The following is a 25,128-nucleotide window of genomic DNA, read 5'->3' on the forward strand; positions in this document are numbered from 1 at the left end:
ATAGAGACTTCTAGCTGCAGATTCCTTACCTTAGAACGGATACCTAAGGAATCCCTCCTCGGAGAAGGATCTGTAAAACTGATTTTAAACCACAAAATTCTCAAGGACCGAATGGGCAAAGTGCCTGTCATGACAGACCTAACTGTGATTGCAACAGTACTTGGTAAACCTGTGCAGAGATGCCCATGTTGCTGCCAGACATATGTACAGGGGAGGGACACCACAACGTTCTACAGGACCGCAGCCATGGCTCTGGTGGAGTGCGCATGCAATCCCTTAGAGGGTTGCTTCTTGGCCAATGCATTACAGATTCTAATGCAGAGCACTATCCATCTTGAGGTGGTCAGTTTGTTTACAGCCTTCCCTTTCTTGGCCTGACATGCCCAATGAAGAGTTTATTGTCCACCTAGGACTCTCTTGTGCGATCTAGTTATAACGACAATGCTCTTTTTGGGTCCAGACGGTGGATTCTCTCCTCCTCTTTGCAAGATTGAGGTGGAGCAAAGAAAACTGGCAATGTAATGGTTTGGAATACATGGAAAGGAGTCACACTTCGGAATGAAGGAGGCACATGTCTGGAATACCAGCTTGTCCGGATAAGAAGTAGTATAAGGAGAGTTTATAGAGCGTGCCTGCGATTCGCTGGCCCTCCAGGCTGATGTGACGGCCACTAGAAAAGCAGTCTTGATGGTTAGTAATCTGAGAGGGCAGTTATGCAGCGGCTCAAAAGCCACGCACATCAAAAAAGGCAGGACCAGAATTAAATCTCATAGGGGCACTATGAATGGCCTGTGAGGAAACGTGTTGGGAGACCTTTAAGAAACCTTGTCACAACTGTAGGAAACTGGCTCTGTATATATTATACCAAAGTGAGGTATAGTGTGCACAGAGTCCAGTGGAACCCCGAAAGGTAGGCAGAGGTAAGAGTAGATAGCACTGTACGCTCTATTTGTGGGAGTGTGGGACATCAGTAAGGCTTTATCAGAGGGTAGAGTTAAGCATTTGTTGTACACACTCAATCAGCAAATATTTTCACACACTCAAAGACTGAACTCAGACTAATTGGTTTTGTATAAAAATATATTTTTTTACATTTTATTTCCTAGAACTAAGTAAGTACTTTGCAGTAATAACACAGTCTGTAAACAGTTTGGATTGTAGTTGTATATGTATTTTGGTTAGATTACAGTAAAACTACTAGTATGCACTGCTTTGAAATATTGTACATATACTTTGTATTGGCTTTGTTTTAGAATGTCAAGTAGATTTCTTTACCGATTACTTTTCTTACACAGTGCAGTATACATGCATACTGCACTGGGACATTTCCCTTTAAAAAGGTAAGTAAAAGCGTTTTGGTTATTTTGTTAGTTTTAGAGACTTTTATAGCTTTTCCAACTCCACACTTTTCACAGAAAAACAGTCAATGTTATACTACGGAGGAAAATAGGGTTATCGGTTCAAAGGCAAGTATTCCGTTGTGGCAGTTAGTGTTTTGGGGGTAGACTCAGGGGTCCCCCAGGGTCAAGGATGTACTCTGGTTACACCCTCAGCGGCACTAGGGCGGCCGGGTGCAGAGTGCTGAGGTCCAATGTTATCCAAAGGGGGATGGGGGCCTCTGGTTGGTGGCTGCTTACGAGCAGGCCACAAGGCTGTGGGAGCAAAGCTCCTGGACTTAAGCTCGGGGCAAATGGGGGTTCGACCCAGCACAAAAGGTGCACCCACAACGGCACTGGGGTGGCCGGTGGCAGAGTGCTGTTTTGACATCGGGCGTCCTATAGCTTTCAAAGGGGAGTCTCCAGTTTGCAAACACACCGCCGGCTCAGGGTGAAGGTCTTCTGGGTGCAACCACCACTTGGGAGAGGTAAGTTAGGATGCTGTGGGTTGGTTAGGCACCGTCGGTTGGGCCACCCAAGGCAGTGGGGCGTTGGGTGCAGGGGTGCGTTTTAGGGTCAGATCTTACCAGCTCCTGGTCACGGTTGGGGGGGGGGATCGTCTGGTTTGAGGCTGCAGGCATCGGCTGGAGGCTTGAGGCAGTTCAGGGGTCCCCAGATCTTGGGTCAAGATCGCCGGGGAGACCTCCTCTTGCTGTTGGGTCACTCGAACTCGGGCCATGGGCGAAGGGGGCAGAGTGATGCAGACTCGCAGACTTTGCCGGACCTGGAGTCTGTTGGTGAACAAATCTGGTGTTCACGGGAGACAGAGTCTTTTCTTTTGAAGGCAGGGCAGGTCCTCGGGGTTCTGTAGGCTGCTGGCTGCAGAACACACCAGAGTTTTGCTTCTGTAGGTTCGAGGTGGGGATAGGCCGGTAGGGCTGGGGCCAAGTCAGTTGGCGTCCTCCTCTCGTTCGCTTCGGCACTGTGGTTCGGTCCTTCTTTTCTTCTTCTGATTTCTTGTCTGCATTCATGGTTCAGGGCTGCACACTAAATGTACGAGTTACTTACCATCGGTAATGATGTATCTGGTAGAGACGATTCTAGACGCAGATTGCCTAACGTAGAATTATCCGCAGGTGTAAGACTGGAACCGGAATTTTTTCTTTGCCACAGCATCTCTGCGCGCCTGGGGGAGGTACCACGTGACTCTGCCTGGACGTTGTCCGCGTGCGTGACGTCAGCAAGGTCACATAAGCCCCAACCCGGCTCGTCGACGTCAGTTTTCCGCTGAGAACTTTTCCGCGCCACAACGTGGAGCCATCACAAACAAAAACTGAGAGAGTATTGGAACAGTGTGCGAAAAAATCAGATATACAGAAAAGGAAGAAACGAATGGCGAGGAAGAGCAAAGCACAGCTACTGCGAAGCAACCCTGCAAGTAAATACAACATCCTCCATGGGGGCAGAAAAGCATGTGAAACACGTCACAGCAGACTAAAGGGGCCTGCAACCCCAGTCTATAAACAGTAAGGGAAAACAAGGCGAGAACAGAAGAGTAATGACAATTCACCCCAAGACAACACCAGCAAGCAGAGGTGCTCCCTGTAAAGAGCTAAGGGTCGAGGCACAGCCAAGAGACCCCAACTCAGAGGACTGCAGATAAATTTCAAGCAATAAAAAAGGGAGAAAAGCATGAGTAGGTCCCACACTGGAAGACCAGGGTGCAGGGACGCAGAAGTACACATGAACCCACCAACCAATCACCAGAAAGGAAGGAGTGGATCAAACAGAACAAGCATCCCACTATGGAGGAAGCAAAAGAGGGCACTCGCAGAAAACAAAACCACCCAGAGGCAGGCGAGTGCAGAAGACCAAGCTGAAGGTTCTCGCAGAACAGGGAGGAAGGGCGGGTCGTGAAGGAATCTGCGGCTAGAATCATCTCTACCAGATACATCGTTACCGAAGGTAAGTAACTCGTACATCTGATAGAGACTACTAGATGCAGATTCCTTAACGTAGAATAGATACCCTAGCCATACCCAGAAAGGAGGCAGGCTTGCGAGAGAGCCTCCAGCAGGAAGAAACACAGGGCCCCATCAGGAGATGTGTAATGGGGACAAGAAGGGCGGCCCAGCCCCCACCAAGCAGAAGGAAGCAAGGACGAGGCGAAGGGAGGCCGGGTACCCCAAGCCCAACCAAGGTACCAGGGACATCTGCCAGAAAGCCCCGGAGGGACAGACAACAGCAGAAGAGTAACAAGGAAGAAAATAATTACCCCAAACTCCAAGGAGAAGAGGTAGAAATGGAGGCAAAGCCATCCACAGGAGAACACACAGTGAAGGGGACAACTGAACCGGCCTCAGCCGAGTCAGCGGACATGGCAGGAACGGCTCCACAGCCAAGAAAGGCAAGCGTGAGAAGAAAGACGTAGTCTTGCAAGGCTCCAGCAGAACAAGAGGCAGGAGCACAAGGGCACCTGCCAGAGTCCCCGGCTGTGGACCAGAAAGAGCAGGCGTGCGCAGCTGGCAAGTACCATGAAACCGAGCGCCCAGACCAAGCCGAGCACAAGACGAAGGCAAGGGCCAGGGAAATCCAGAGCAACCCCTAAAGGGAGACCGTTCCAGACATAAATCGACCCACCAAAAGAAGTGGGACCAGCCAGAAGAGAAATACATAGGACGGACTAAAGCCATCAATCTGAACACAGGAAAATACCAGGAAATCCTATCCCCTGGAACACCAGGAAGAGGACCAGGCGGAAACGCCGGACAAAAAAGGGCGGAAACACCACAGCACAACGCCGCAGACACGGAGAATGACAGAACCTGGAGCAGCGCAAGCTACACCCAAAGATCAAAGAAACCGCACCAGCGGTATACAGCGACGCCAGAAAAAGGTGAGGAACCCGCAAAAGGAAGTCCACACACACCCAGCGTAGGACAGAGCTATACATTAGCTACAAGTACCCCACTTAGGGCATGACACCTCCCAAAGAAAACATGGGAACCACTCTTGGGGAAAAAATCCCGCATCAGAGAACAAGAACATAAGACCTGAGGTAGGAACCACAGACGGCTTAGCAATCAGCCAAAAACTACACACTTGCCAAAGGGCTGAACCAGCAGCCAACAGAAGAGGGACCCCGAAGGAACATCAAACCACACAGAACATTCAAACGGGCCACTCAAAACACCACATTCCAGGAAGCAGGTGGGATAACGCATCCCATCAAGCCCTGGAGGATCAACAAGCCAGCCTACAGAGGGAGAGGAGGACGGAGTCCCGCAAGGAGACGCTGAATGTCGGAGACCGCATGAGTGTTAAACAAAAAGACTGCATCAAAGGACAGGTCAACCAGACGCTCCCTAATATTCTCAGGAAATACAGCATCCCGCAGCCAAGCATGGCGACGGAGAGCCACAGAACTGGCCATAGGACGGTCGAGAGCATCAGCAACATCCAAGGCCGCACGGAGAATAAACGCGGCCAACTTTCGACCATCCAACACATGGTGTTGTAGATCAGCGCGGGCACCCTGATGGGAGACATGAGAAAGAAGGGACTCCACAGAATCCCACAGACTGGAGGTAGCCCTGGCCAAGACACAGAGTGTTGAGTGCACGCAAAGCAGCACTTGATGAAGCGAAGATGTTATGCACCCCCGAATCCAACCACCGGGCCTCCCGAGACGGAGGAAACAACACCACAGGCGAGGACGGAAAAGCAGTCCGCAGAAGAGAGCCCTGAGTAGAAGGGTGGAAGGAAAGGCAGACTGGGTCATGCGTAGCAGGACGGTGGCGATGCAGGAGCGGCTGAGGCACCGGATCACCTGTGGCAGGACGCCCCCAAACCCCAAGAAGAGAGTTGTGGAGAGACGCTTCGAAAGGAAGGAACAGCTCCGTCCACCAGAGCCCTAGTGGAGAACTTCCAAGAGATTATCCATAGGGAATGGGGTGACAGGGTCACCCATTCGCAAAATGCCGGCGGCCGTGGAAATAGCTCGAACAAAGGCAACACTGGCCTCCGTAGGGCGCCGCGGGGGAGAAAGCAATTCCTCCGTGGGCGACGGCTGTAAACTGAGCCGTCCATACCCAAGTCCAGCTAGAGGGGGAAGCGGCCAGCCCCTGAATGGTGGGGGATCCACGGACGAGTGGGGAACCTGAGGGACCCCCGGGGAAGGCGGAGAAGCCGGTGGAGGAACCAACAGCAAGCTGCGGAAAAGAGGTTCCGAGGATTGAGGCTGCGGGGGCGGCGAGGAGCCCTCCCTGGTGGTCGACGGTGAAAAAGCAAAGGTGCAGAATCCTGTCTCCGGAGAGGAAGAGACCAGGAGAAGACAACCATCCGGAGAGGAAGGAACCTCTGGAGAATAATCAAGGACCCGACGCCGGCACAGCGCCGTGGAGTAGGCCACAGGCACTGGCTCGACGCCGATCGGCACTGGAGTGGATATTGGCGACGCCAAGTCGACCTCCACCACCACGGGGTGGGGTCAGAGCTGGTGCGGCTAAGAAACGGCGCCGGATCGACCTCACACGTTGCAGCCGCCCGCGTAGAGGACCGAGAGGGACTCGGGAAAGCACCCTAGGCCCCGGCCTCCACCCGCGGCACCGTCAGAGCCGGGGAGGAAAGCCTTCGGCACCGAAACTGCGCCGGCTCAGCCTCTGGTGAGGCAGCCGCCCGCTCAGAGGGCCGAGGGGAACTCGGGGACAAGCCTTGAGTCCTGGCTACCACCTGTGACGCCACAGGGAGCCCCGTAGGGATTTGCGGCGAGGCAGGGACGCCATTTGTCGAAGAGGGGAGCCCCACAGGACTGCACCTCCACGACACCACCCTCCTACAACCTGAAGCCGAACCCTTCGGCGTCGGGGCCGAAGCCGCCGGCGACTCCGCGGAAGGCTCCGCGCGAGGCAAGGGATCCACGGACATCTCAGGAGGTGGAGGCGGGGCCAAAGAAGCCTGCAGAGCGGCAGCGTAGTCTGTCATTTGGGCCCTAGTCGCCCCAACACCAGGAAACGGCAGGTAGAGTGGCGACAGACGAGGGCACACGTCTCGAGGGTAACCCGCGCCCTCTGCCGAACGCGGACAGGGCCTTGGAGACAAGCTGCAGGACCTACCAATCGGCGAGCGACGGCCTTGGAGCCGTGGCAAAGGGCGATCTTGCAGTCAGAATCGGCAGCTCCTGGCTTCCGAGGTAGGGGACGGTCGTTGGAACGACACCGATCTGGACAAGCAGGCGGACAGAAATTTCATCCGGCACTCCCGCCGTGACTTCGGTTTGAGGTGCTGACAGGCGTCGCAGTCCGTCAAGTCATAGTGCTCGCCCAAACACTACATACAAATCGCATGAGGGCCCATCGCCGACATCTGAAGTGCACAAGAGATACACGTCTTGAAGCCCGAAGGCATTTGCACACTGTTCCTCAATGCAAAGCGTGAAAAAGAAGGCAGGAAAACAGGACAGGAAACGATCCGGATCCGCGTTGCACGCGGAAAAGAGAAAAACTGACATCCGCACGCCGGGGTGGGGCTTATGTGACCTTGCTGACGTCACGCCTGTGTGCGACATCAGGGCGGAGTCACATGGTACCAACACCCGGCGCGCAGAGATGCTGTGGCAAAGAAAATGTTCCGGATCCAGTCATATGCCTGGGGATGATTCTACGTTAAGTAATCTGCAGCTATCAGATACTGTATTTAGGGGGCGCTTTAGGGGTCTCGAGGTCAGTAACCAATGGGCTACTAACCTTATGTTGAATACACCCTTGGTGTGCTCACCTGACGTGGGGGAGTGAGCACAATCCCTAATCCTGATAGGGGAGTGCCTGCCATTTGCAATATGGCGGACAATGAAGAGTGGGCTTCACCTCACCTCCCCCACCTGAGGGTTGGGGTTGGCAGAGGTGGGCACACTTTCTGGGCTGGCTAATTTTTCCTGCCTGTCTTCCTGCCAAAAAGGGAAGGGGGCCTGCTCCTGTTAGCAGGAGAGGCTGGGGAGTCACATTACAAAGGCTGCAAGGCCTTTGAAGCTCCCCTGCCATAGATGGCTCTTGCTGGCCTGGGGGAGGTGTGATCACCTGTTCCCAGGAAGGGCTATGGTTCTGGGCTCGGGGAGCGAAGGCTCCCATCCCAGGGGTCCAGAAAATGTCTTGTGGTGGCCGACTGGTGTGTACCAGTCAGGGAACCCACCAGAGTCTGGTCGTTTTTCAGGGGGCGCGTCTAAAAGACCCTTGGAGTGCATTTTTCATTAAATCCCACACTGACATCAGTGTGGGTTTAATGTGCTGAGAAGTTTGATACCAAACTTCTCAGTTATCAGTGTAGCCATTATGGTGCTGTGGAGTTTGCAATGACAAACTCCCAGCACCATATACTCTTAATGGCAGCACTGCACTTACAATGTCTAAGAATTGACTTTGACAGTGCAGGGCTCAGGCACCTGTACCCTAACCACTGGTATAGTTCACCCAGCTAGAGGGGTGACTGATCTATGCCAGGGCAGTGGGTTGTAGGCATGGCACATAGGGATGTGTGCCATGTCGACGATTCACTTTGTTCTGCACCAAAACACGCAGCCTGCCGGGCAGTGTGTGTGTGTGTGTGTACAGGGCCTCTAAGGGTGGCAAATTAAGTGCTGCAGCCCTTAGAGGCCTTCACTGGCCAAAGTGCCCATGGTACCTATTACAAAGGACTAACATGTGGCCAGAGAGGTGCCAATTGGGGGTACAATGTACAGTTTTAGGGAAAGAACAAAGGCCCTGGGAACCTGATTGGCAGGGACCCAGGGCAACAAGTCAAAGTGCATCAGTAGTCTGGCAAAAAGTGGGAGGGTTACCACAACAGAAACCGAGCTTTCTACAGATATATCTAATAAAAGCAGTAGTGCTTCATGAATGCACTGACGACTAAGTTGCAGCCTGGAATAGGTCATGGACAGTCACCCGCCTCATTCCAATGGTAAAGTAGCAGCCTTGGCACTAGTCGAATGGGCTCTCCAAGTTTCAAAGAGCTGTTTCCTGGCCAGTGTATAGCAGAGATTGATGCAGAAGACATTACACATTGACAGGGTCCTCTTGTGTATAGTCTTCCCTTTCATCACGCCAGAAAACCTCACAGAATTGACCGTCCACTCGATGGGCTTTGGTACGATCGATATAAAAAGTAAAAGGCCTTTTGAAGTGAACTCTTCCTTCGAGGGATGAGGGGAGTGAATAATGCTGGTAAAGCGATTGATCGATCAACATTGAAGGGATCAACAATCTTTGGTAAATGGCTGCCCGAGTTCTTCCCACCAATCTCCGTTTCTAGTCTGAGCTTGGATCAATTTAAAACACTGATCAATCTGCAGGAGGAATGTATCCATTAAAAATAGCAATAATGATGCACATGCCAATAACAATACCTGAGCACGGTAATGAACATATTTTTTTAAAGGTATTTTTATTGGGTTACAATTTTAAAATGGTGACATTTCCATTTACAAATGAAAACACATCAACCTTTTTGGCTGCAGTCATAGGGCAATTCGTAACATAAATGCAACAGTATTGTATTTTTATTGCTTTTGATGTTAAGAACAGTGCACATTCAGCTTTCAATGTGAAACAAATGAGTGTCTGTGAATGGAGTAAAGGGTGTACATATGTTAGTTCCCCTACCACCAATCAGAAAATTAGGTCATCATGTGACCAACAAAGGTGAGACAGCATAGGATAAATGCTCTCCAGTGTATATGAAACTTCAAGTTTGCTTAACATTGGTTCTGAAATGGAACAAACTGGGAGTGAAGGGGATGTCAAAGGAAGTAAAGAAAATATATTTGTATTTACAATAAAACTATTCCTCATTTACATTTTACAACTGTAATATCCAAATACATGCTAAACCTGGCAGTTGTAATAGAATACACTTTTCATGCAGATGAAAATGGATCCTCAAATACCTCAGCAACATCTGCTAGAGACCGTGAAGCAAAAGAATCCCGTGAATTCCCATCCAGCAGGCTCGGGCCAAGTAAAGAAGTGTCATTAGCATTTCCAGGGACTGCTGGCATCACCTTACGATTTTTATCTGGAGAGATGAAACTTGCTGCAAAGAGATGAGAATGTAAGAGGTCATCTAAACATATTAAAGAAAATACTACCCCATACATTCACATTCACTACAGAATTGTAATTCTGATGCATATCATTTAAAAAAGAAAAAAACTACACATGCAGGAGAAATTCACCATTTTACAACATCATTAACATGAACTGGAGCCACCTCCACACCTTATTAATTTTCTCATTTCAACATTTCAGGTAAATGAGGATATAGTAATTTACTGACTAGTTGAAGTAAGCTCCACTAATTTTCCTCAGTACTTATCTCGTAAATATCTTCCTTTTAATTGTATTGCATCCTTTCCCAAGTGCTTTGCACTGTCCGACTGGCCCCTTGAGTATTTAAGGGGCCACCTGCACGGCTCCAGTGGGCTACACCCCGTATTCTGATTTAGGTAATATCAATTTAGTGCAGACTTGAGCTTTATACGATGTTTTTGTTGTCTTATAACGATGTATGACCCAATTTATTTCACACGCCTTGCTGGCTGGACCAGCTAGAGTTGCCCTGCAAGGACAACCGCAGCTGCCTGTCGCACAAGTTACTACTTGTGTAATGATATATCTGTAAGAGACATTAGTTAGTGATACATACCTTACCTTAGAATATCCTCAGGCGTCAGACTGGATACGGAAATTTTTGCTTAGCAGTACCCCTGCGGGTCAGTAGGTGGAGTCCTGCGGCTCCGCGTCCTTCACTGGCATCGTCAGCACCGAGATGACATCACAGAGGGTACTTAGGCGCCACCCATGCGTGCTGACGTCAGTTCTGTACACGACTTTCCGCGCCAGGAACGCAGAGACATGCAAGATACTGACCATTGGTGCATTAAACTAGGGCCCTGAAAGGGATGACCTTAGAGCGGGGAGGAAGGGTGGGGCGGTAAGGAATCTCTCACTAACTAACGTCTCTTACAGATATATCGTTACACAAGTAGTAACTTGTGCATCTGAAAGAGACACGTTAGTGATAGATTCCTTACCTTAGAATAGACACCCCAGCAATACTAACCCCGGAGGTGGGTCTGCGAACAGGATTACACCAGAAAGTCACGGAGCACGGAACGGCCAAAGAAGCCGTCCCTCCGGACCTGACTGTCAAGGCAGTAGTGCTTTGTAAACGTGTGCAGCAAGGCCCACGTAGCTGCCTGACAGATGTCCTGCAAAGGAACTCCTCGTCCCAGAGCAGTAGTGGCTGCAGTTGCCCTGTAAGAATGGGCACGCAATCCTACAGGAGGCTCCTTCTTGGCCAAGGAGTAACATGCTTTGATGCACAGAACGACCCACCAGGAGATAGTCCGCTTGTGCATGGCCCGACCTTTTTTGGCGCCTACGAAGCCAACAAAGAGCTAGTCATCCACCCGGAACTGTTGTGTGCGGCTCAGGTGGAAGGAGAGCGCACGTTTTTTGTCCAGACGGTGAAGCCTCTCTTCCTCTTTTGAAGGATGCGGAGGCGGAAAGAAGGTGGGCAAAGTGATGGTCTGCCCGATGTTGAAGGGCGTGACAACCTTTGGCAAGAAAGAAGGACGGGTCCTCAAAACCATGTTGTCCGGATGAACAGAAAGGAATGGGGGTTTGGAAGAAAGGGCCTGAAGCTCACGCATCCTTCTGGCAGAGGTGATAGCTACCAGGAAAGCCATCTAGACGACGTGAGGGACAGATATGAAGGGGCTCAAATGGAGCGCACATGAGAAATGTCAAGACAAGGTTTAAGTACCATTGAGACATGATGAACGGCACAGGAGGAAAAGTGTGCAGAATGCCTTTCAGAAAACGGTTAACAACCGGGGACTTGAAAAGAGAAGGCTGATCTGGAAGCCGTAGAAAGGCAGAGATGGCAGAAAGATAACCTTTGATAGTGCCCAGAGCAGAGCCCTGCTGGGCCAAGCAAAGAAGGAACAAAAGAACTTCGGAAAGAGGGGCAGAAAGGGGATCCACAGACTTAGCTGTGCACCATGCCACAAACTTGTTCCACCTGCAGGCGTATACCGTTTTCATGGAGGGACGCCTGGGTGCCAGAATGACATCCCAGACTTCAGTAGGAAGCTGTCAACTGTCACCGCTCAATCTCCACGCATGGAGGTGGAGGCTGGGCAGGTTCGGGTGGAGGACCGCCCCCTGCAGCTGCAACAGAAGATCCTCCCGAAGAGGCAGTTGGATCGGGGGATCAATCGCCATATTGAGTAGCTCGGGATGCCAGTACCTTCGTGCCCAGTCCGGGGCCACCAGAATGACTTGGGTCCGGTCGCGCAGAATCTTCTTCATCACTCTGGGCAGAAGTGGTATAGGCGGAATGGTGTACAATAGACCACAACTCCACTTGCGACGAAAAGCATCACCGAGCGAGTGCCGCCTTGGAAATTCCAACGCGCAGAACTGATGACATTGCGTGTTCTCTTCAGTGGCGAATAGATCTAACCAAGGCTCTCCCCACTGCTGAAAGAGACCTTGCGCCACGCTAGAGTTCAGACATCATTCGTGATCCATCAAGCACCGGCGGCTGAGTTCTTCCGCCCTGGCGTTCAGAGAACCTGGCAGGTGTTGAACCACCAAGGTAATGCCTTGATGTTCCAGCTGTGCCCAGAGGCACAGAGCCTCCGGATATAGGGTCCACGACCCCACCCTGCCCTGTTTGTTGCAATACCACATGGCGGTGGTGTTGTCTGTGAACACCTGCACCACACTTCCCTGGACAGAGGGAAGGAATGCCACCAGTGCAAGTCGGATCACCCGAAGCTCCAAAAGGTTGATATGGAGTTGGGACTTCGCTGGAGACCAGAGGCCTCTGATCTCCGCCTCTCCCAAGTGGCCTCCCCATCCCAGGAGGGACGCATCGTCACCACTGTGTGCTCCGGTAGGGGAAGGGAGAGGGACCTGCCATTGACCCAATCGCGATTCGGGAGCCACCACTGCAATTGTTGTGCAGTGCCCTCTGAGATCTGGACATGATCGGACAGGTTGCCCTGATGCTGCACCCACTGGAACTTCAAGTCCCACTGCAGAGCCCGCATATCCCATTTGGCATGTTGCACTAGCAGGATGCAGGAGGCCATCAGGTCCAGGAGCCGGAGGGTCATACTGACTGAAACCCGGAATAGAGGCTGAAAGATCAAAATCATAGCCTGATTATCCCGGACTCGCTGCTCGGGAGGATAAACCCAAAACCGCGTTGAATCCAGAACCGCTCCGATGAAGGGGAGCTTCTGAGAGGGACTCAGGTGCGACTTCGGCACGTTGATGGAGAACCTCAGCAAATGCAGAGGTCGGCTGTAGTCTGAAGGTGGGTGAAAACTGCTTGGGGCGAGCCCACCTTCAACAACCAGTTGTCAAGGTAGGGGAAGACTGACACCCCTTACTTGTGCAGATAGGCTGCGACCACCGCCATCGGCGTGAACACCCGAGGGGAGCTGGTAAGGCCGAAAGGGAGCATGGCAAACTGAAAATGCTCCTGGCCTACCGTGAACAAAATGCAACGCCGGTGGGCCGGCAGGACAGGGATGTGAAAATATGCGTTCTGCAAGTCCAACGCTACCATCCAGTCTCCAGGGTCGAGGGCAGCCAAGACCTGAGCCAGAGTCAACTTCTTGAATTTCTCCTTCTGGAGGAAGCGATTGAAGTTCCTGAGGTCCAAAATGGGGCACAAGTTTTGTGCTTCTTGGGGACCAGAAAGTAGTGGGAATAGCAACCACGTCCTACCTCTGGCCCAGGAACGCGCTTGATGGCCCCCTTGGCCAAGAGGGCCATAACTTCCTGTTGGAGAAGCGCGAAGTGATCCCCCGACATGCGGTGGAACTGAGGTGGCATGGCTGGGGGCGTAGACTCGAAGGGGAGGGAGTAACCCCTCCGGACGAGTTGCAGCACCCACCCGTCGGAAGTGACAGAACGCCAGTGGGGAAGGTGATGTCGAATCCTGCCACCCACAGGCGTGGTGTGCGCCCTGAAGCTCAGACTAGGAGGGTTTGAAAGTGGACGGACCCTCACGCCGGCCTCCACTGGCGCGCTGAGTTTGGTTCTGCGCAGGCTTTTGGCTGAACGAATGGGCAGGGACGCCTCTGCCATGGCCACGAAAGGAATGAAAGGAAGACGTGGCCGGGGGCGCGTGGTGGAAAGGCCCAAGGACTTGGCTGTAGCTCAAGAGTCCTTAAAAAGCTCCAGTGCAGTGTCGCCCTTATCACCAAACAGGCGAGTACCGTCAAAAGGCATGTCCATGAGCAAGCTCTGGACGTCCAGGGAGAACCCGGAGGACCTCAACCAGGCGTGGCGACGAAACGCCACGGTCATGGAGATTGCCCTACCGAGCCTGCGGTGTCCAAGCCACAACGAATGGCGAACCTAGCCGCGTCCTTACCCTCAGCCACAGCCTGAGACAGCACAGTCTGGACCTCCTACGGACACAGAGGCAAAACCTCAGCCACGGTATCCCACACCGCGTGAGACTAGCGGCCCAAAAGGCATGAGGTGTTCACCGACCGCAGCCCTAAGCTGGCGGATGAGAACAACCGCTTACCAAACTGTTCCAACTTCTTAAGAGTCCTTATCCGGCTGAGCCTTGGGAAAAGCACTCTGGGACGTCGAAGGTTGAATGACTAAACTCTCCGGTGTGGGATGAGTAGTCAGAAAGACAGGGTCACCCGGCGCCGGGCGTTGACGCCTGGCGACGTTCTTATCCACAGGGGCCCCAGTGGCGGGCCGTGACCAAGTGCCCAACAAGACTTCGGTGAGGGCATCATTAAAGGGCAGCACCGGCTCCGATGAAGTGGACGCCAAATGAAGCACCTTAGTGAGAAGATTAGTCTTAAGGGTCACCTTGGGGAGATCGAGGTCAAGGACCTCAGCTGCCAGACGGAGCACCACTGTATACAAAGCACCTTCCTCCATAATGGGCGTGGGAGAGGCAAACCCCGGATCAGAGGCGACGTCAAGGCCGCCGGCCTCCTCCAAGTCGTCCACCCAGTCCTGCTCAGAATCACACTGACGAGCAAGCAGGTCCTCGGACCCCTCCTCGTCATCCTCCACCGCCAGCGTAGTAGGCTCCGGCCTCGGCGGTGGAGCAGGGACAGGGGAAGAAATAAACGGCAGCAGGAACGGTGCCATGTCCCAATTCGGATCCCAGGCGGGAACAAACCCGCCTGGGAACTGGGGCAGAGGTGGAACCAATGGTATCCACTGTGGTGCCGCTGGCGGAGCATGGGACCTCTTGGCGCCGAGGCCGGAGCCAGCGGCGCAGGATCCGCCGGCGGATCCAGCCGGGGCTGGATCCGCCGGAGCAGTTGATGGACCAGCAGGATCCTGACACTGGACAGCGGGGCCCGAAGGCGCACCGGCGGGAACCCGAGGCCTGAACAGGCAGTCCATGGCAGCAAGGAATTCTTGCATTTGTGCGGGAGTCGCGGACGTACCCGGGCAAGGTGGGTAGGGCGCGAGACTCCCAGGCTCCGAAGGAGCTTGTCCCCCTTGTCCGCATCCGAGGACCGACGGGGGGACATTGGAGAGCGAAAACGCTTCTTCGACTTCTGGAGCCAGTCACGGGAACGACCCCCGTACCTCGAGCATCACAGGGACGAGTGCCAAACTTCAAGCAACTTCCGGCACCGCTCCCTCAAGGCCTTCGGGACCATAGACCTACAGTCCAGACAGGACCGGGAGTCATGGTCACGTTCCAGGCAGTAGAGACAGACGTCATGAGAGTCCGCCACCAACATATTGCGACGGCAGGCCCGTAGGACTTGAAACCAGGCATCCCTACTGGCACCAGAGAAAAACAAACACGAGACAAAAAGTCACAAAAAGGTAGTAAAAAATTTACTGAGGTACGGCTCTAACCGGATCTGTGCTTACTGGCGCGGAAAAAGAAAGAACTGTCAGCGCGCATGGGTGGTGCCTAAGTAGTCACCGTGACGTCAATCTCGGTGCATACGACGCGAGCAACGGACGTGGAGCCGCACAACACCACCTACGGTCGCGCAGTGGTACTGCTAGCAAAACTTTCCGCATCCAGTCTGACGCCTGGGGATATTCTAAGGTAAGGAATCCATTACTAACGTGTCTCTTTCAGATGTGAATGACACTCCAGACATTTGTATAGCCACGGTGTGGGAGGCGCTGATGGCAGTGGTGAGAGGTGAGCTAATTGCTATAGCAGCAGAGAATAAGGAACATAGGGATAAGAGGGACCAATTATCTGCACAAGTTTTAGAATTAGAACGGGTTCATAGAAGGACGTAAGCGCCAAGGGTATGGAAACATTTGAAGGCGGGGAGAGCGCAGCTGGGGGGGGGCTTGATCTTGATAGAGCGGAGTATGCGGCGTTGAGACTAAAGTACTACTATTAGTTAGGGGGAGATAGGACAGGGTGCATGGTGGCAAATAAACTCAGGGCTAGGAGCCAACAGACAAAGATCCAGGCTATTAAGAATAGCAAAGGGAAGGAATTCATAGAAGACGAGGTTATAGCTCTCACATTCACGGACTCCTATGCTGAATTATATAAGGGGGAGGCCAGGTCGGAGCAACACGATATCTAGGGAACAGGTGGAAATGCTATACGTGGCCCATCCGGCTTGGGGACGTGATTGTGCCGATATCACGACTTAAACTCCTCAAATCACCGGGCCGGATGGATGCTCGTGGGGTTTTACACATCATTTTGCAACATCTTAGCACCGGTCCTGAAGCAGCTTTTTAACTCCTTCGAGGGGCTGGGATCGATACCTTCTGGAATGTTATCCGCAGCCATTGTGGTTTTGTCCAAGCCCGGGAAGGACAAAAAATATGTGGCTCATACCACCTAGTGTCCCTTCTCAATGTGGACTTAAAGTTGTTTACAAGTATACTAGCCACAAGGCTAGGCCCATTGATGCCCGGTATATTATAACCGGATCAAACGGAATTGGTCCAAAACCGGCAATGTGGGGATAATACCAAAAGAATCCTCCATTAAATAGATAACGCTCATTGCACGAACATGGATGCTCTGCTATTAATGGTTGACGCCGAAAAGGCGTTTAATCGGGTAGACTGGGGATACCTAGAACGAACCTTGATCCACTTTGACATAGGAGACAGCTTTAGATCTTGGGTGGCTGCTTGTTCTACCACTCCCATAGCTATAATCAGGGTCAACAGGGTCTCTTCTCGTCCCTTTTCGATCCAACGAGGCACTAGGCAGGGGTGCCCGCGGTCGCCCCTCCTATTTGCTGTATACATTGAACCGCTGGCCCAAAAGGTGAGAGACAATCCAGATATTGCGGGCATCCCCTTTGGGGGGCAACAACATGTAATAAGCCTATATGCTGATGACACACTGGCCTCACTTGAATCCCCAGGGTGATCGCTTGCTTTTTTGCGAGATTTGGAGTCCTTTGGCCGGGTCTCGGGATTTAGGGTCAATGAAGGGAAGTCGCAGATCCTTCTACTAACTGGGTCTTTGCCAGGCTCAGGGACAAAGGGACATGGTGTCCTGGGAATCCAAGTAGTGGACTCAATTCCATATTTAGGGATCGAGCTAGCCCCGACAGTGGCACAAACGGCCACGTTTAACTATGCAACACTCTCCCGGCAGATCGGGAGGGATCTGAATAGCTGGGGACACCATCACCTATCCCTCCTGAGCCACGTGGCGGCAGTTAAGATGTCATTCCTACCTAAAGCATTATAATTATTTCAGACGTCACCGGTTTCCCCACCTAAGGTAACTCTTGGGGGCGTCCTCGTATGCCTAGAGAATTGGGATATCGGAAACCAGAAGAGGGAGGTTTGGGGATTCCAACTTTACTGGCCTATTTTAGAGCAGCCCAATTGCGATACCTAGTGGAGTGGAGCAAAGAGGAATCAGAAAAGTGCTGGTTATGTGGAAGGTTCCCTTTTTAAAGAAAGCGGATAGGCCACAGAGTCTCCAGAAGTCTCCTGTAACAAAGTCAGTGATGAAGGAGTGGGATAGGGTAGCTGTCAAGTAAGAGCTTACGACATTCCCTTCTCCGATGTCACCATTGTTGGACAGGGCTAGATGGTTAGGCAATCGCAAGGTGGCAAAATACACTTTGCAAAGCGACAGGACACTTATTTGATATTGAAGAGATAGACAAATTCCATTACATGCAGATAATACATTGGTTACTTCACCCTGAGGTCCACCCAAAAGCCGGAAATTAACGAGATACTTGAAGTGGCTGGTTACCAAAAGCACTGATAGAAAATTGGTCTCCGAATGATATGACCTGATACGTCAAACAGCCTCCACATAACCTTCTGCTAGTCAGAAGCATTGGGCAAAGGAATTAGGAAGGGATTTGTCAAGAAAGGAATGGGGAGAAATCTATTATAGGGCCACACATATGGTTTGAAATACGGCCAGTAAAGAAGCGGCTACTAAGATAGCCACATATTGGTACCTGACCAAGTACACCTCAATAAAGGGAACACAGACTGTAGCCCCACTTGTTGCCGTGTGGGAAGAGGGCACCTTATTACATTTGCTGTGGTATTGTACAATTTTGTCATTTTATTGGCCCAAGCTATTGGGTGAGATAGACCTACTGTTTGAGACACAGATCCCAGGATTCCCGACATATATAGTGCTTGGGTTGCCTAACCCGTTAGCGTTCCCATTGAAATCTATTAAGGGGAAACAGATGGGATTGGCCCTGTGAGCAGCGCTCCAGAAAATTCTGATACATTGGGGAACAAAAAATACACCTACGTACTTCAGATGACTCCACAGACTATGGTATATTTTGGGGATGGAGCGCATACATGCCTCCCTCACAAACTCCGAAGCAGCATTTAAAGAAGTGTGGAAACCGCTCCTCACTCTGTTGTCAACGAAATTCCATGGAATCACATGTCCGAAATACCTTCGCCTTCTTCGGATAACAAACACAGGAGAAACTTCCAACACACATTGACACCTAACTAGGAAGATGCTAGGTAAGCTAGATACACAATAGATCTAGAAAGAAAGTACGAGTACTGGGGTGGGTGGGGAGGGTGTGAGGGGAATTGACTGAATTTAGGTTTTGTTTGTATTCTTTACTTTTGTCCTACATAAAGCATATACATCACAAGTACTAAGAACCAAACAAGGTAATGGTGGACACAAGGTCGCACTTCAAAACACCACCAGACACTGGGCTATTGTAGTCAATTTTACATAGTTATCTGTACATCCGTAAGTACAATAGGTGCCACTCAGGGTGAGATACCCCACTACCCAAGGTATCAATAACGCAAGACACAAAGTTTTTGAAGCAGAAGATTTGTCCTTCAGAATACTTGTTAGTATGTGTGTACGTTCAGCATAAATGATTCTTTGTCGCGTTGTTAAAAAATAAGAAAGATTCCAATACCTAAGGTACTGTGATACGACAGTTCGGCCGAAATGATTCCTTGTTGTGTTACCAAAAGAATAATAGAATCCGATATCTAGGGCACTGTGATAAGACCATTCAGCAGTTATGGTTCTTTGTCACGTTGTCAAAGAAATAATAGAATACGATATCTAGGGCACTGTGATAAGACCCTTCCTCATAACTCCATTTGTCCAAAGTAACCTGCTTACACAGTCTGGTCTGCAGAGAGGAGAACAGACGGTGTAAGCAGGTCTATCTTATTTTTTATCAACGCGTCAAAGAATCATTTATGCTGAACGTACACACGTACTAACAAGTATTCTGGAGGACAAATCTGCTTCAAAAACCAAATAAGGAAGATAGGACTAAACGTATACGTCAGAACTTTGAATGTGGATTCAAGAGGTTCCTTGTGAACGTGACTGTTGAGCAGATTACATTTTTGGCCACCTGTCCAGCAACATTGAAGCCTTGAGTAAGTCACGGTGGTGACGAAACGTGCATTGGCTGTTTTTAATGTTCTACACAACAAGGACTGGACTGTCATGCACGTCACAGAAAAATCAATTTCATGAATGTACCAACAAATGATTATGTACAAGTCTTTACGTTTCTGTGTTATTAGAAAATAAATCATTTTCAATGAATGATCAATTGAATTTCTCTTCGGTGTTTCCTGAAATAGGAGGAATCTATTTTCATTGTTGTGTTTCTTTGCTTAATGGAATAACTGAATGTGAAACATTTGGAGTGCCGGGGTTCTCGTGTTCAATACATCACAAGTACTACGCGAAGCAGAATGAAAAGCACCTGTAATAAGCAGACCTAGACTGTAATAAGTAATGCATTAGAAAATGGTGTATAAAACACATTGTGATGTTGTCATAAGATGGGTTCTTATATTGATTATACTAATAACAAGCATTTACAATGCAATGGTTTCGCCTTTGGAAAAGTTAGAGCTATTGGCATTGCTCATGACATTTCTTTTTTTTACTTATAAATAAATGGCATTGTTATTTACATTGCCAACAGCTCTGAGAGAGAAACATTGAACATAGGGGGGTGGAAATGTTGTGGGGATCACACTGGGGACAGAAGAAAAGAGCTGCACTTTCACGGAGTACAATCCGAGACAAAAAAAGTCATCGAATAAGAAGCAAATAAACGAGATTGACAATAAACACAACCAATGGTAAGCAATGGACAGGTTGTAGGCACACAGTAGGCCTTTTGCAATCAGACAAGTTAAACTACGTGGGCTGGACCACAAAAAGTAATGTGTTCACGCTGCGTCAAAATGTCAGGAAGTTAAGAAACAAGCATGGCCAGTACAAATAAGTATGACCTTAGTGGGCTGCACTATCAAAGACACACTCATCACTCTGAACTCACACTAGCACTGTTCATCCCCTGCACTTGTAATTGTGGTTTGGCTGTATGTATGTAGTAGTGTATGGATGGATGGATGGATGGAGTTTATGGGATGGATGGATAGTATGGATGTCTGGATGTAGTGTTACATGTTTGGAATGTAATGTATGGATGGAGTGGCTAAAGGACGTATGCTTTGGGATGTATTGTTGGATGTAGTGGGATGGATGGATGGATGTATGGTGTGGTGTTATGAATGAATGTAGTGTGGTGATGGATATATGGATGGATTAGGGGATGGCTGGCAGAATGGAGTGGATGTTTTGTATGGATGGAATGGAGGGAGGCTATGGATGGATGGAGTGGTGGATGTAAATAGGGATTTAGTGGGATGGATTGTGATGGATGGAGTGTGATGGTTGGATGCAGTGGGGAGATGTATGGATGGAGTGGTGGGATGGATGGATGGAGTGGGATGGATGTATGTCTGTTGTGGGGGTATGAATGAATGTAGTGGACTTTGAAGCTGCGGATCCAGGTTCGAGTCTGGTTAGAGGCTCAACATCAGTGTGATTCTGGGCAAACCACTTATTCTACCCGTGCCTAAAAAACACATGAAGGTGTCTTTCCATTATGCAACTGGCGCTCATGTAAAGCGCTCCAATATCTTGGGGTCGAGTGCAAGCAGTATAAAAACTGCAACAACAAAAACAGATAATAAGTGGCTGAGGTGGGATTCGAACCCATGCAGCTAGAGTAAAAAGGTCACTGGCGTGCAAAAATACAAGGGCTGAATATACGGTGCTCAACTACTAGGAGTGGCCCGGCTATGCCTCAAGAGGGTGTGGCTTAATGGCCAGATCGGCCGACTTTGAAGCTGCGGATCCAGGTTCGAGTCTGGCTAGAGGCTCAACATCAGTGTGATTCTGGGCAAACCACTTCATCTACCCGTGCCTAAAAAACACATGAATGTGTCTTTCCATAATGCAACTGGCGCTCATGTAAAGCGCTCCGACATCTTGGAACATCTGAAACGTGTGCACAGGACTTTGTTCAATATTCACAGTGTGGGTTCATACCCAGACGCTAGCAGGGGTTGTTTTGCTAGGGTTTGTTTTCCTCTGACCTTGTGACATCGTATTCTTTCATCACAATGTTTTGACTCCATTGCGTACTTGCTTGAGCGCCACTTCTTCCTGTCCCAATTCTAAACCCTCCACCGAGCAATTATACTAAATCTAAAGGGAGAAGGGGTCCTTAGGGTCCCTGATTGTCATCTGGCAATACAGTCAAAGTCGTTCATGGAATTAAACAAAGAATCCAATTCCCACGATGCAGTAGGTTTTGAAGTGACTGTAAACAGGACATTCTCTGGGATATAAAGTCATGTGGTCAGCATGCCTGCCCTTCTGGTGAGCAGCTCATGTTTGAATGGGCGTCTATTTGTCATTCAATCTGGGGATATGGCTTCCTCTCCTAGGTCCATGCCAGCATCCCCGCCCCCAATCTCATCCAATCCCAGACCTCTGCTTCGCAAAGTGGCGCATTCTGAGTATGTCCATACCAAGCCTATCTGTGACGTCATAGCTACAGACAGCGTTGGCTGCCTGCTGTAGAAGGCCTATTGTCTATGAAACGATATACTTGGAGTGGGCTGTGGACCAGCCTTTGTTTATCATTGGTTGGCTTGCTTGACGCTCATTTGCTCGCTTCTTACTCCCTCCCTTACAGCAAGAACTTTTTACCACCCTTTTTGAATGCATGAACTATATACTTCCACAACACACATCAGGAATCGAACAGCATCAGCAAACTTTATAAATAAAAGCATAGACAAAGCCAAAAAGTGAGACCCATTGGCTTTGCCAGTGCTTGCTATATTTAGCCCTCAATACTAGGTCTGTGCGCTTTCCTAGTTCTCCCACCTTTTTGCAGTGAAGAACACTAGGACGAACGAAGACAGAATTATTTGTCCAGGAGCACACGGTGCACTACAATTCCCACGGCGCACTGGAGAGCCGGGAAGCTGACGTGTGTCGACCCCGGAAAGCAGGTTCACCCATGCCACTGAAGGTCACGCTAAGTAGCGGGCCTCGGACGGGCACACCCATGTGTCGGGTGTCTCGGAGTTCAGCTGGTGCAGTTACGAACATGCAACACCGGGCTGGGGGTGGAGACAGCTGCCACCGCCCCCCTCCCGCGTGATCGCCCTATGACCCGTCACGCCGATTAGTGCCAATCATGAACAACCCTGTTTAATAACATGGAGGCATGAACATGTGATCTCGAGTACACAGAGTGAGGGAATTACGTCTCGTTGGCAACCCTGGAGGCTAAGAAGGACACACTGTGCCAGAACCTTCAAAGAGTGCGACTGACTCTGCTCAGCCCCCATGACACCGACCTCAGGTACCACGGTGCATCAACTCAGCACGGGGGAAGCAGATTCGAATAGACACACTGGATGCTTCGGATAATACGGAGGCAGATTGCCCGACAAGACGTGTTTTACTAAAAGTGCCTCTGCGTGAGAACTGTCCAAGCCACAAAGAGGAACCACACGAACCATCACATCCGCACACAGGCGACACACAGGCGACACACAGCTCTACAAGCAAACAACACAATGAAACCCTTGGTGGAGAAAAGACACACCACTCGAGAGATACCATAGTGACATACATCGCCCACCTAAAAATCACGCCAGGCACACAAACACACACCACAAGCTGAGACGCCCCGCCCCTTTCAGGCACACCGCCCCGCCCCCTCCCTGTGTTGTACGGATCCCTGAGAACCAGCACCAACAGCACATTGCCTTAAAATATGAAGAAATCTCATTATTTAATTCTACGCCCCAGATTTTATCATTTGTCTCCTGATTTTAACACAACCCTCGTGAAACTTTTAAAGTCAATGGTGGGTGGGTGCGCTTCCGGAAATGACCCCCACCCCCCTTTCCCTCCAATGCTTTTTGGGAACAGAAAACAGGCAGTCTGTGGCCAGCGCTGTTTTTGCATTTCAACATAGAATGGAACGCATTTTACGTTTCCAAAAATAGCTTGTGCTTCCAACAGCCAACCCTTGGAATTTTTTTTTCTGCCAGTCATTTCTCATAATTTCTTTCACAGCCATGTAGGCGGTACGCATGTTGGTGACGTACCGCCATGACATGTTGCAAAGAGAGAAAGGGCCTCTTCTAAGAAAGTAGATTATTACCGAACAGTACAAACGCCAAAAGGCAGGCAAAGACGAAAGACCGGCTCAATTTAACTTAGTATTATATTTATGGCTAGCAGATTACACAGACATCTGCAGCATGAGCTGACCTACTGCACTAGGTTCTTAGCTAGAAACCCCCAAATAACAGCGCACTTCAAAAAAACAAGCAACATAAAATGTAAATGTTTCAACAGTGAAACTGTTCTTCGGGAGGACAGTTGGAAGTGAATGGGTGCTGCGGGTTTATGCTCACTGTAGCCCCCCCAAAAAACCTGAAAGCAGGCCTGTGTCCCGGGAAGGACTAGCTCCCAAGACTTCCTTACGAGGGAGCCTCCGCGAGGAGAGCCGTGCTCCGTGGGTGGTGAGATCTGCACGGTTCTAACGTCTTCCGCTGATCCTTACCTGATCGCTGCTGCCCTCCTCCTTGCTGCCGGTACGGATTTGCGGTGGGGGCGGGCACCACAATGTGCCCCGCGCCCCCTCCGCTCCACCCTCGTCAGGCTCCTCTCCGGTCTCCCTCCAGGCATGGGAGACCGGCAACACCGGCAAAGGCTTCCCCCAGGCAGGGGGAAGCGCCAAACAGCAAGGCTTCCCTTTCCCTCCCCCGGGCTGCGGGTGCGGGACTTCCGGCCGGCCACGAAGGGATAGGCCGGCCGGCCAGGTACTTCCGGGTCACCGCGGGCAGCGCGGCGGCCCTCGCTAGGCAGGCAGGCGGGCAGAAATCGCGAGGTGGGCACTCGCTGGGGGCGTGAGAGGACACGGACGGCGGGAGGGGGCGGGAGAGGACACGAACGGCGGGAGGGGGGCGGGAGAGGACACTGACGGCGGGAGGGGGCGGGAGAGGACACGGACGGCGGGAAACGTGCACAGGACAGCAAGGGGGGCGGAAAGGCACACGGAGGGGGCGGGAATGGACAGCGCATCTGAATTCACTTTCAGTGAAAGGGGAGGGAACGGGAAAAAACGTAACTCCGCCCTGGGAAAAAATCTCCGGAACGCCCCCGAATCTGGTCCAGCCTTGATGGACAGATCCGGCACTCAATGGCTAGCCTCCATTTATGGAGCTAACCAATGAGAGCCGGGGGACGTTCCAGGAGTCCTTATTGACGACATAGGATTTCACCTGCGCTGAAGAGCTGCGCAGAGCGCAGCCTTCGGCAGGCGAAACCCAATAAAAACAGAGTTAACTAAAGCTTCCAGTACAGGTGACCTTGCGCACATTTTCAAAGTTGTGGGCTCTGGTCTCGTTAGTTTGTTTCAGACCATCTTTGAAGTTATTCCGCTTTTATCCACCCCATTTTCTCTAGTGTATTCAGAGGATTCCTTCTGCTGTTATTCATCATTTATAGCATTATCATCCTGTCCCTGCTTCTCCGCAATGAATGCTCCTCTTGCGGGCGCTCTGGAACTGGTATCACTCCAATATCACAGAGAGCGTATGAATCAAATCTTTGGAATGCTTTTACTACAGGAACTGGATTTTGATCGGACTTTGACATTTTAGACTGCCTGGTTAAGCTGTGTGCAACCTGTGTGCCACTACATCTGATGTCCCTTCAAATGAGCCCTGGATATATGCCTGGCTTCGAAGACACCCGCTGCCTTAGACTTTGAACTGCTGATGAGCCCCTTATTGATCCATTTTTAGAACTCTCATTTTGGCTTGCGACTTCTACACAATGTGAAGTTTGAGCCTTTGGCCTATGA

The 25,128-nt window shown here is 50.6% G+C and overlaps 1 protein-coding gene across 1 annotated transcript in view; it reads right to left on the minus strand.

Moving 5' to 3' along the window:
* The window catches only part of CRAMP1 (cramped chromatin regulator 1), a 1,037,800-nt gene that overhangs the window by 37,599 nt on the left and 975,073 nt on the right, over positions 1 to 25,128 (minus strand). Inside the window, exon 20 of the mRNA XM_078662937.1 lies at positions 9,316 to 9,461. Coding sequence (XP_078519063.1) covers positions 9,316 to 9,461 — 146 coding nt within the window. The remainder of the gene's footprint in view (positions 1 to 9,315; positions 9,462 to 25,128) is intronic.

This window comes from Lissotriton helveticus, chromosome 10, assembly GCF_964261635.1.
Source record: "Lissotriton helveticus chromosome 10, aLisHel1.1, whole genome shotgun sequence".
Taxonomy (NCBI): domain Eukaryota; kingdom Metazoa; phylum Chordata; class Amphibia; order Caudata; family Salamandridae; genus Lissotriton; species Lissotriton helveticus.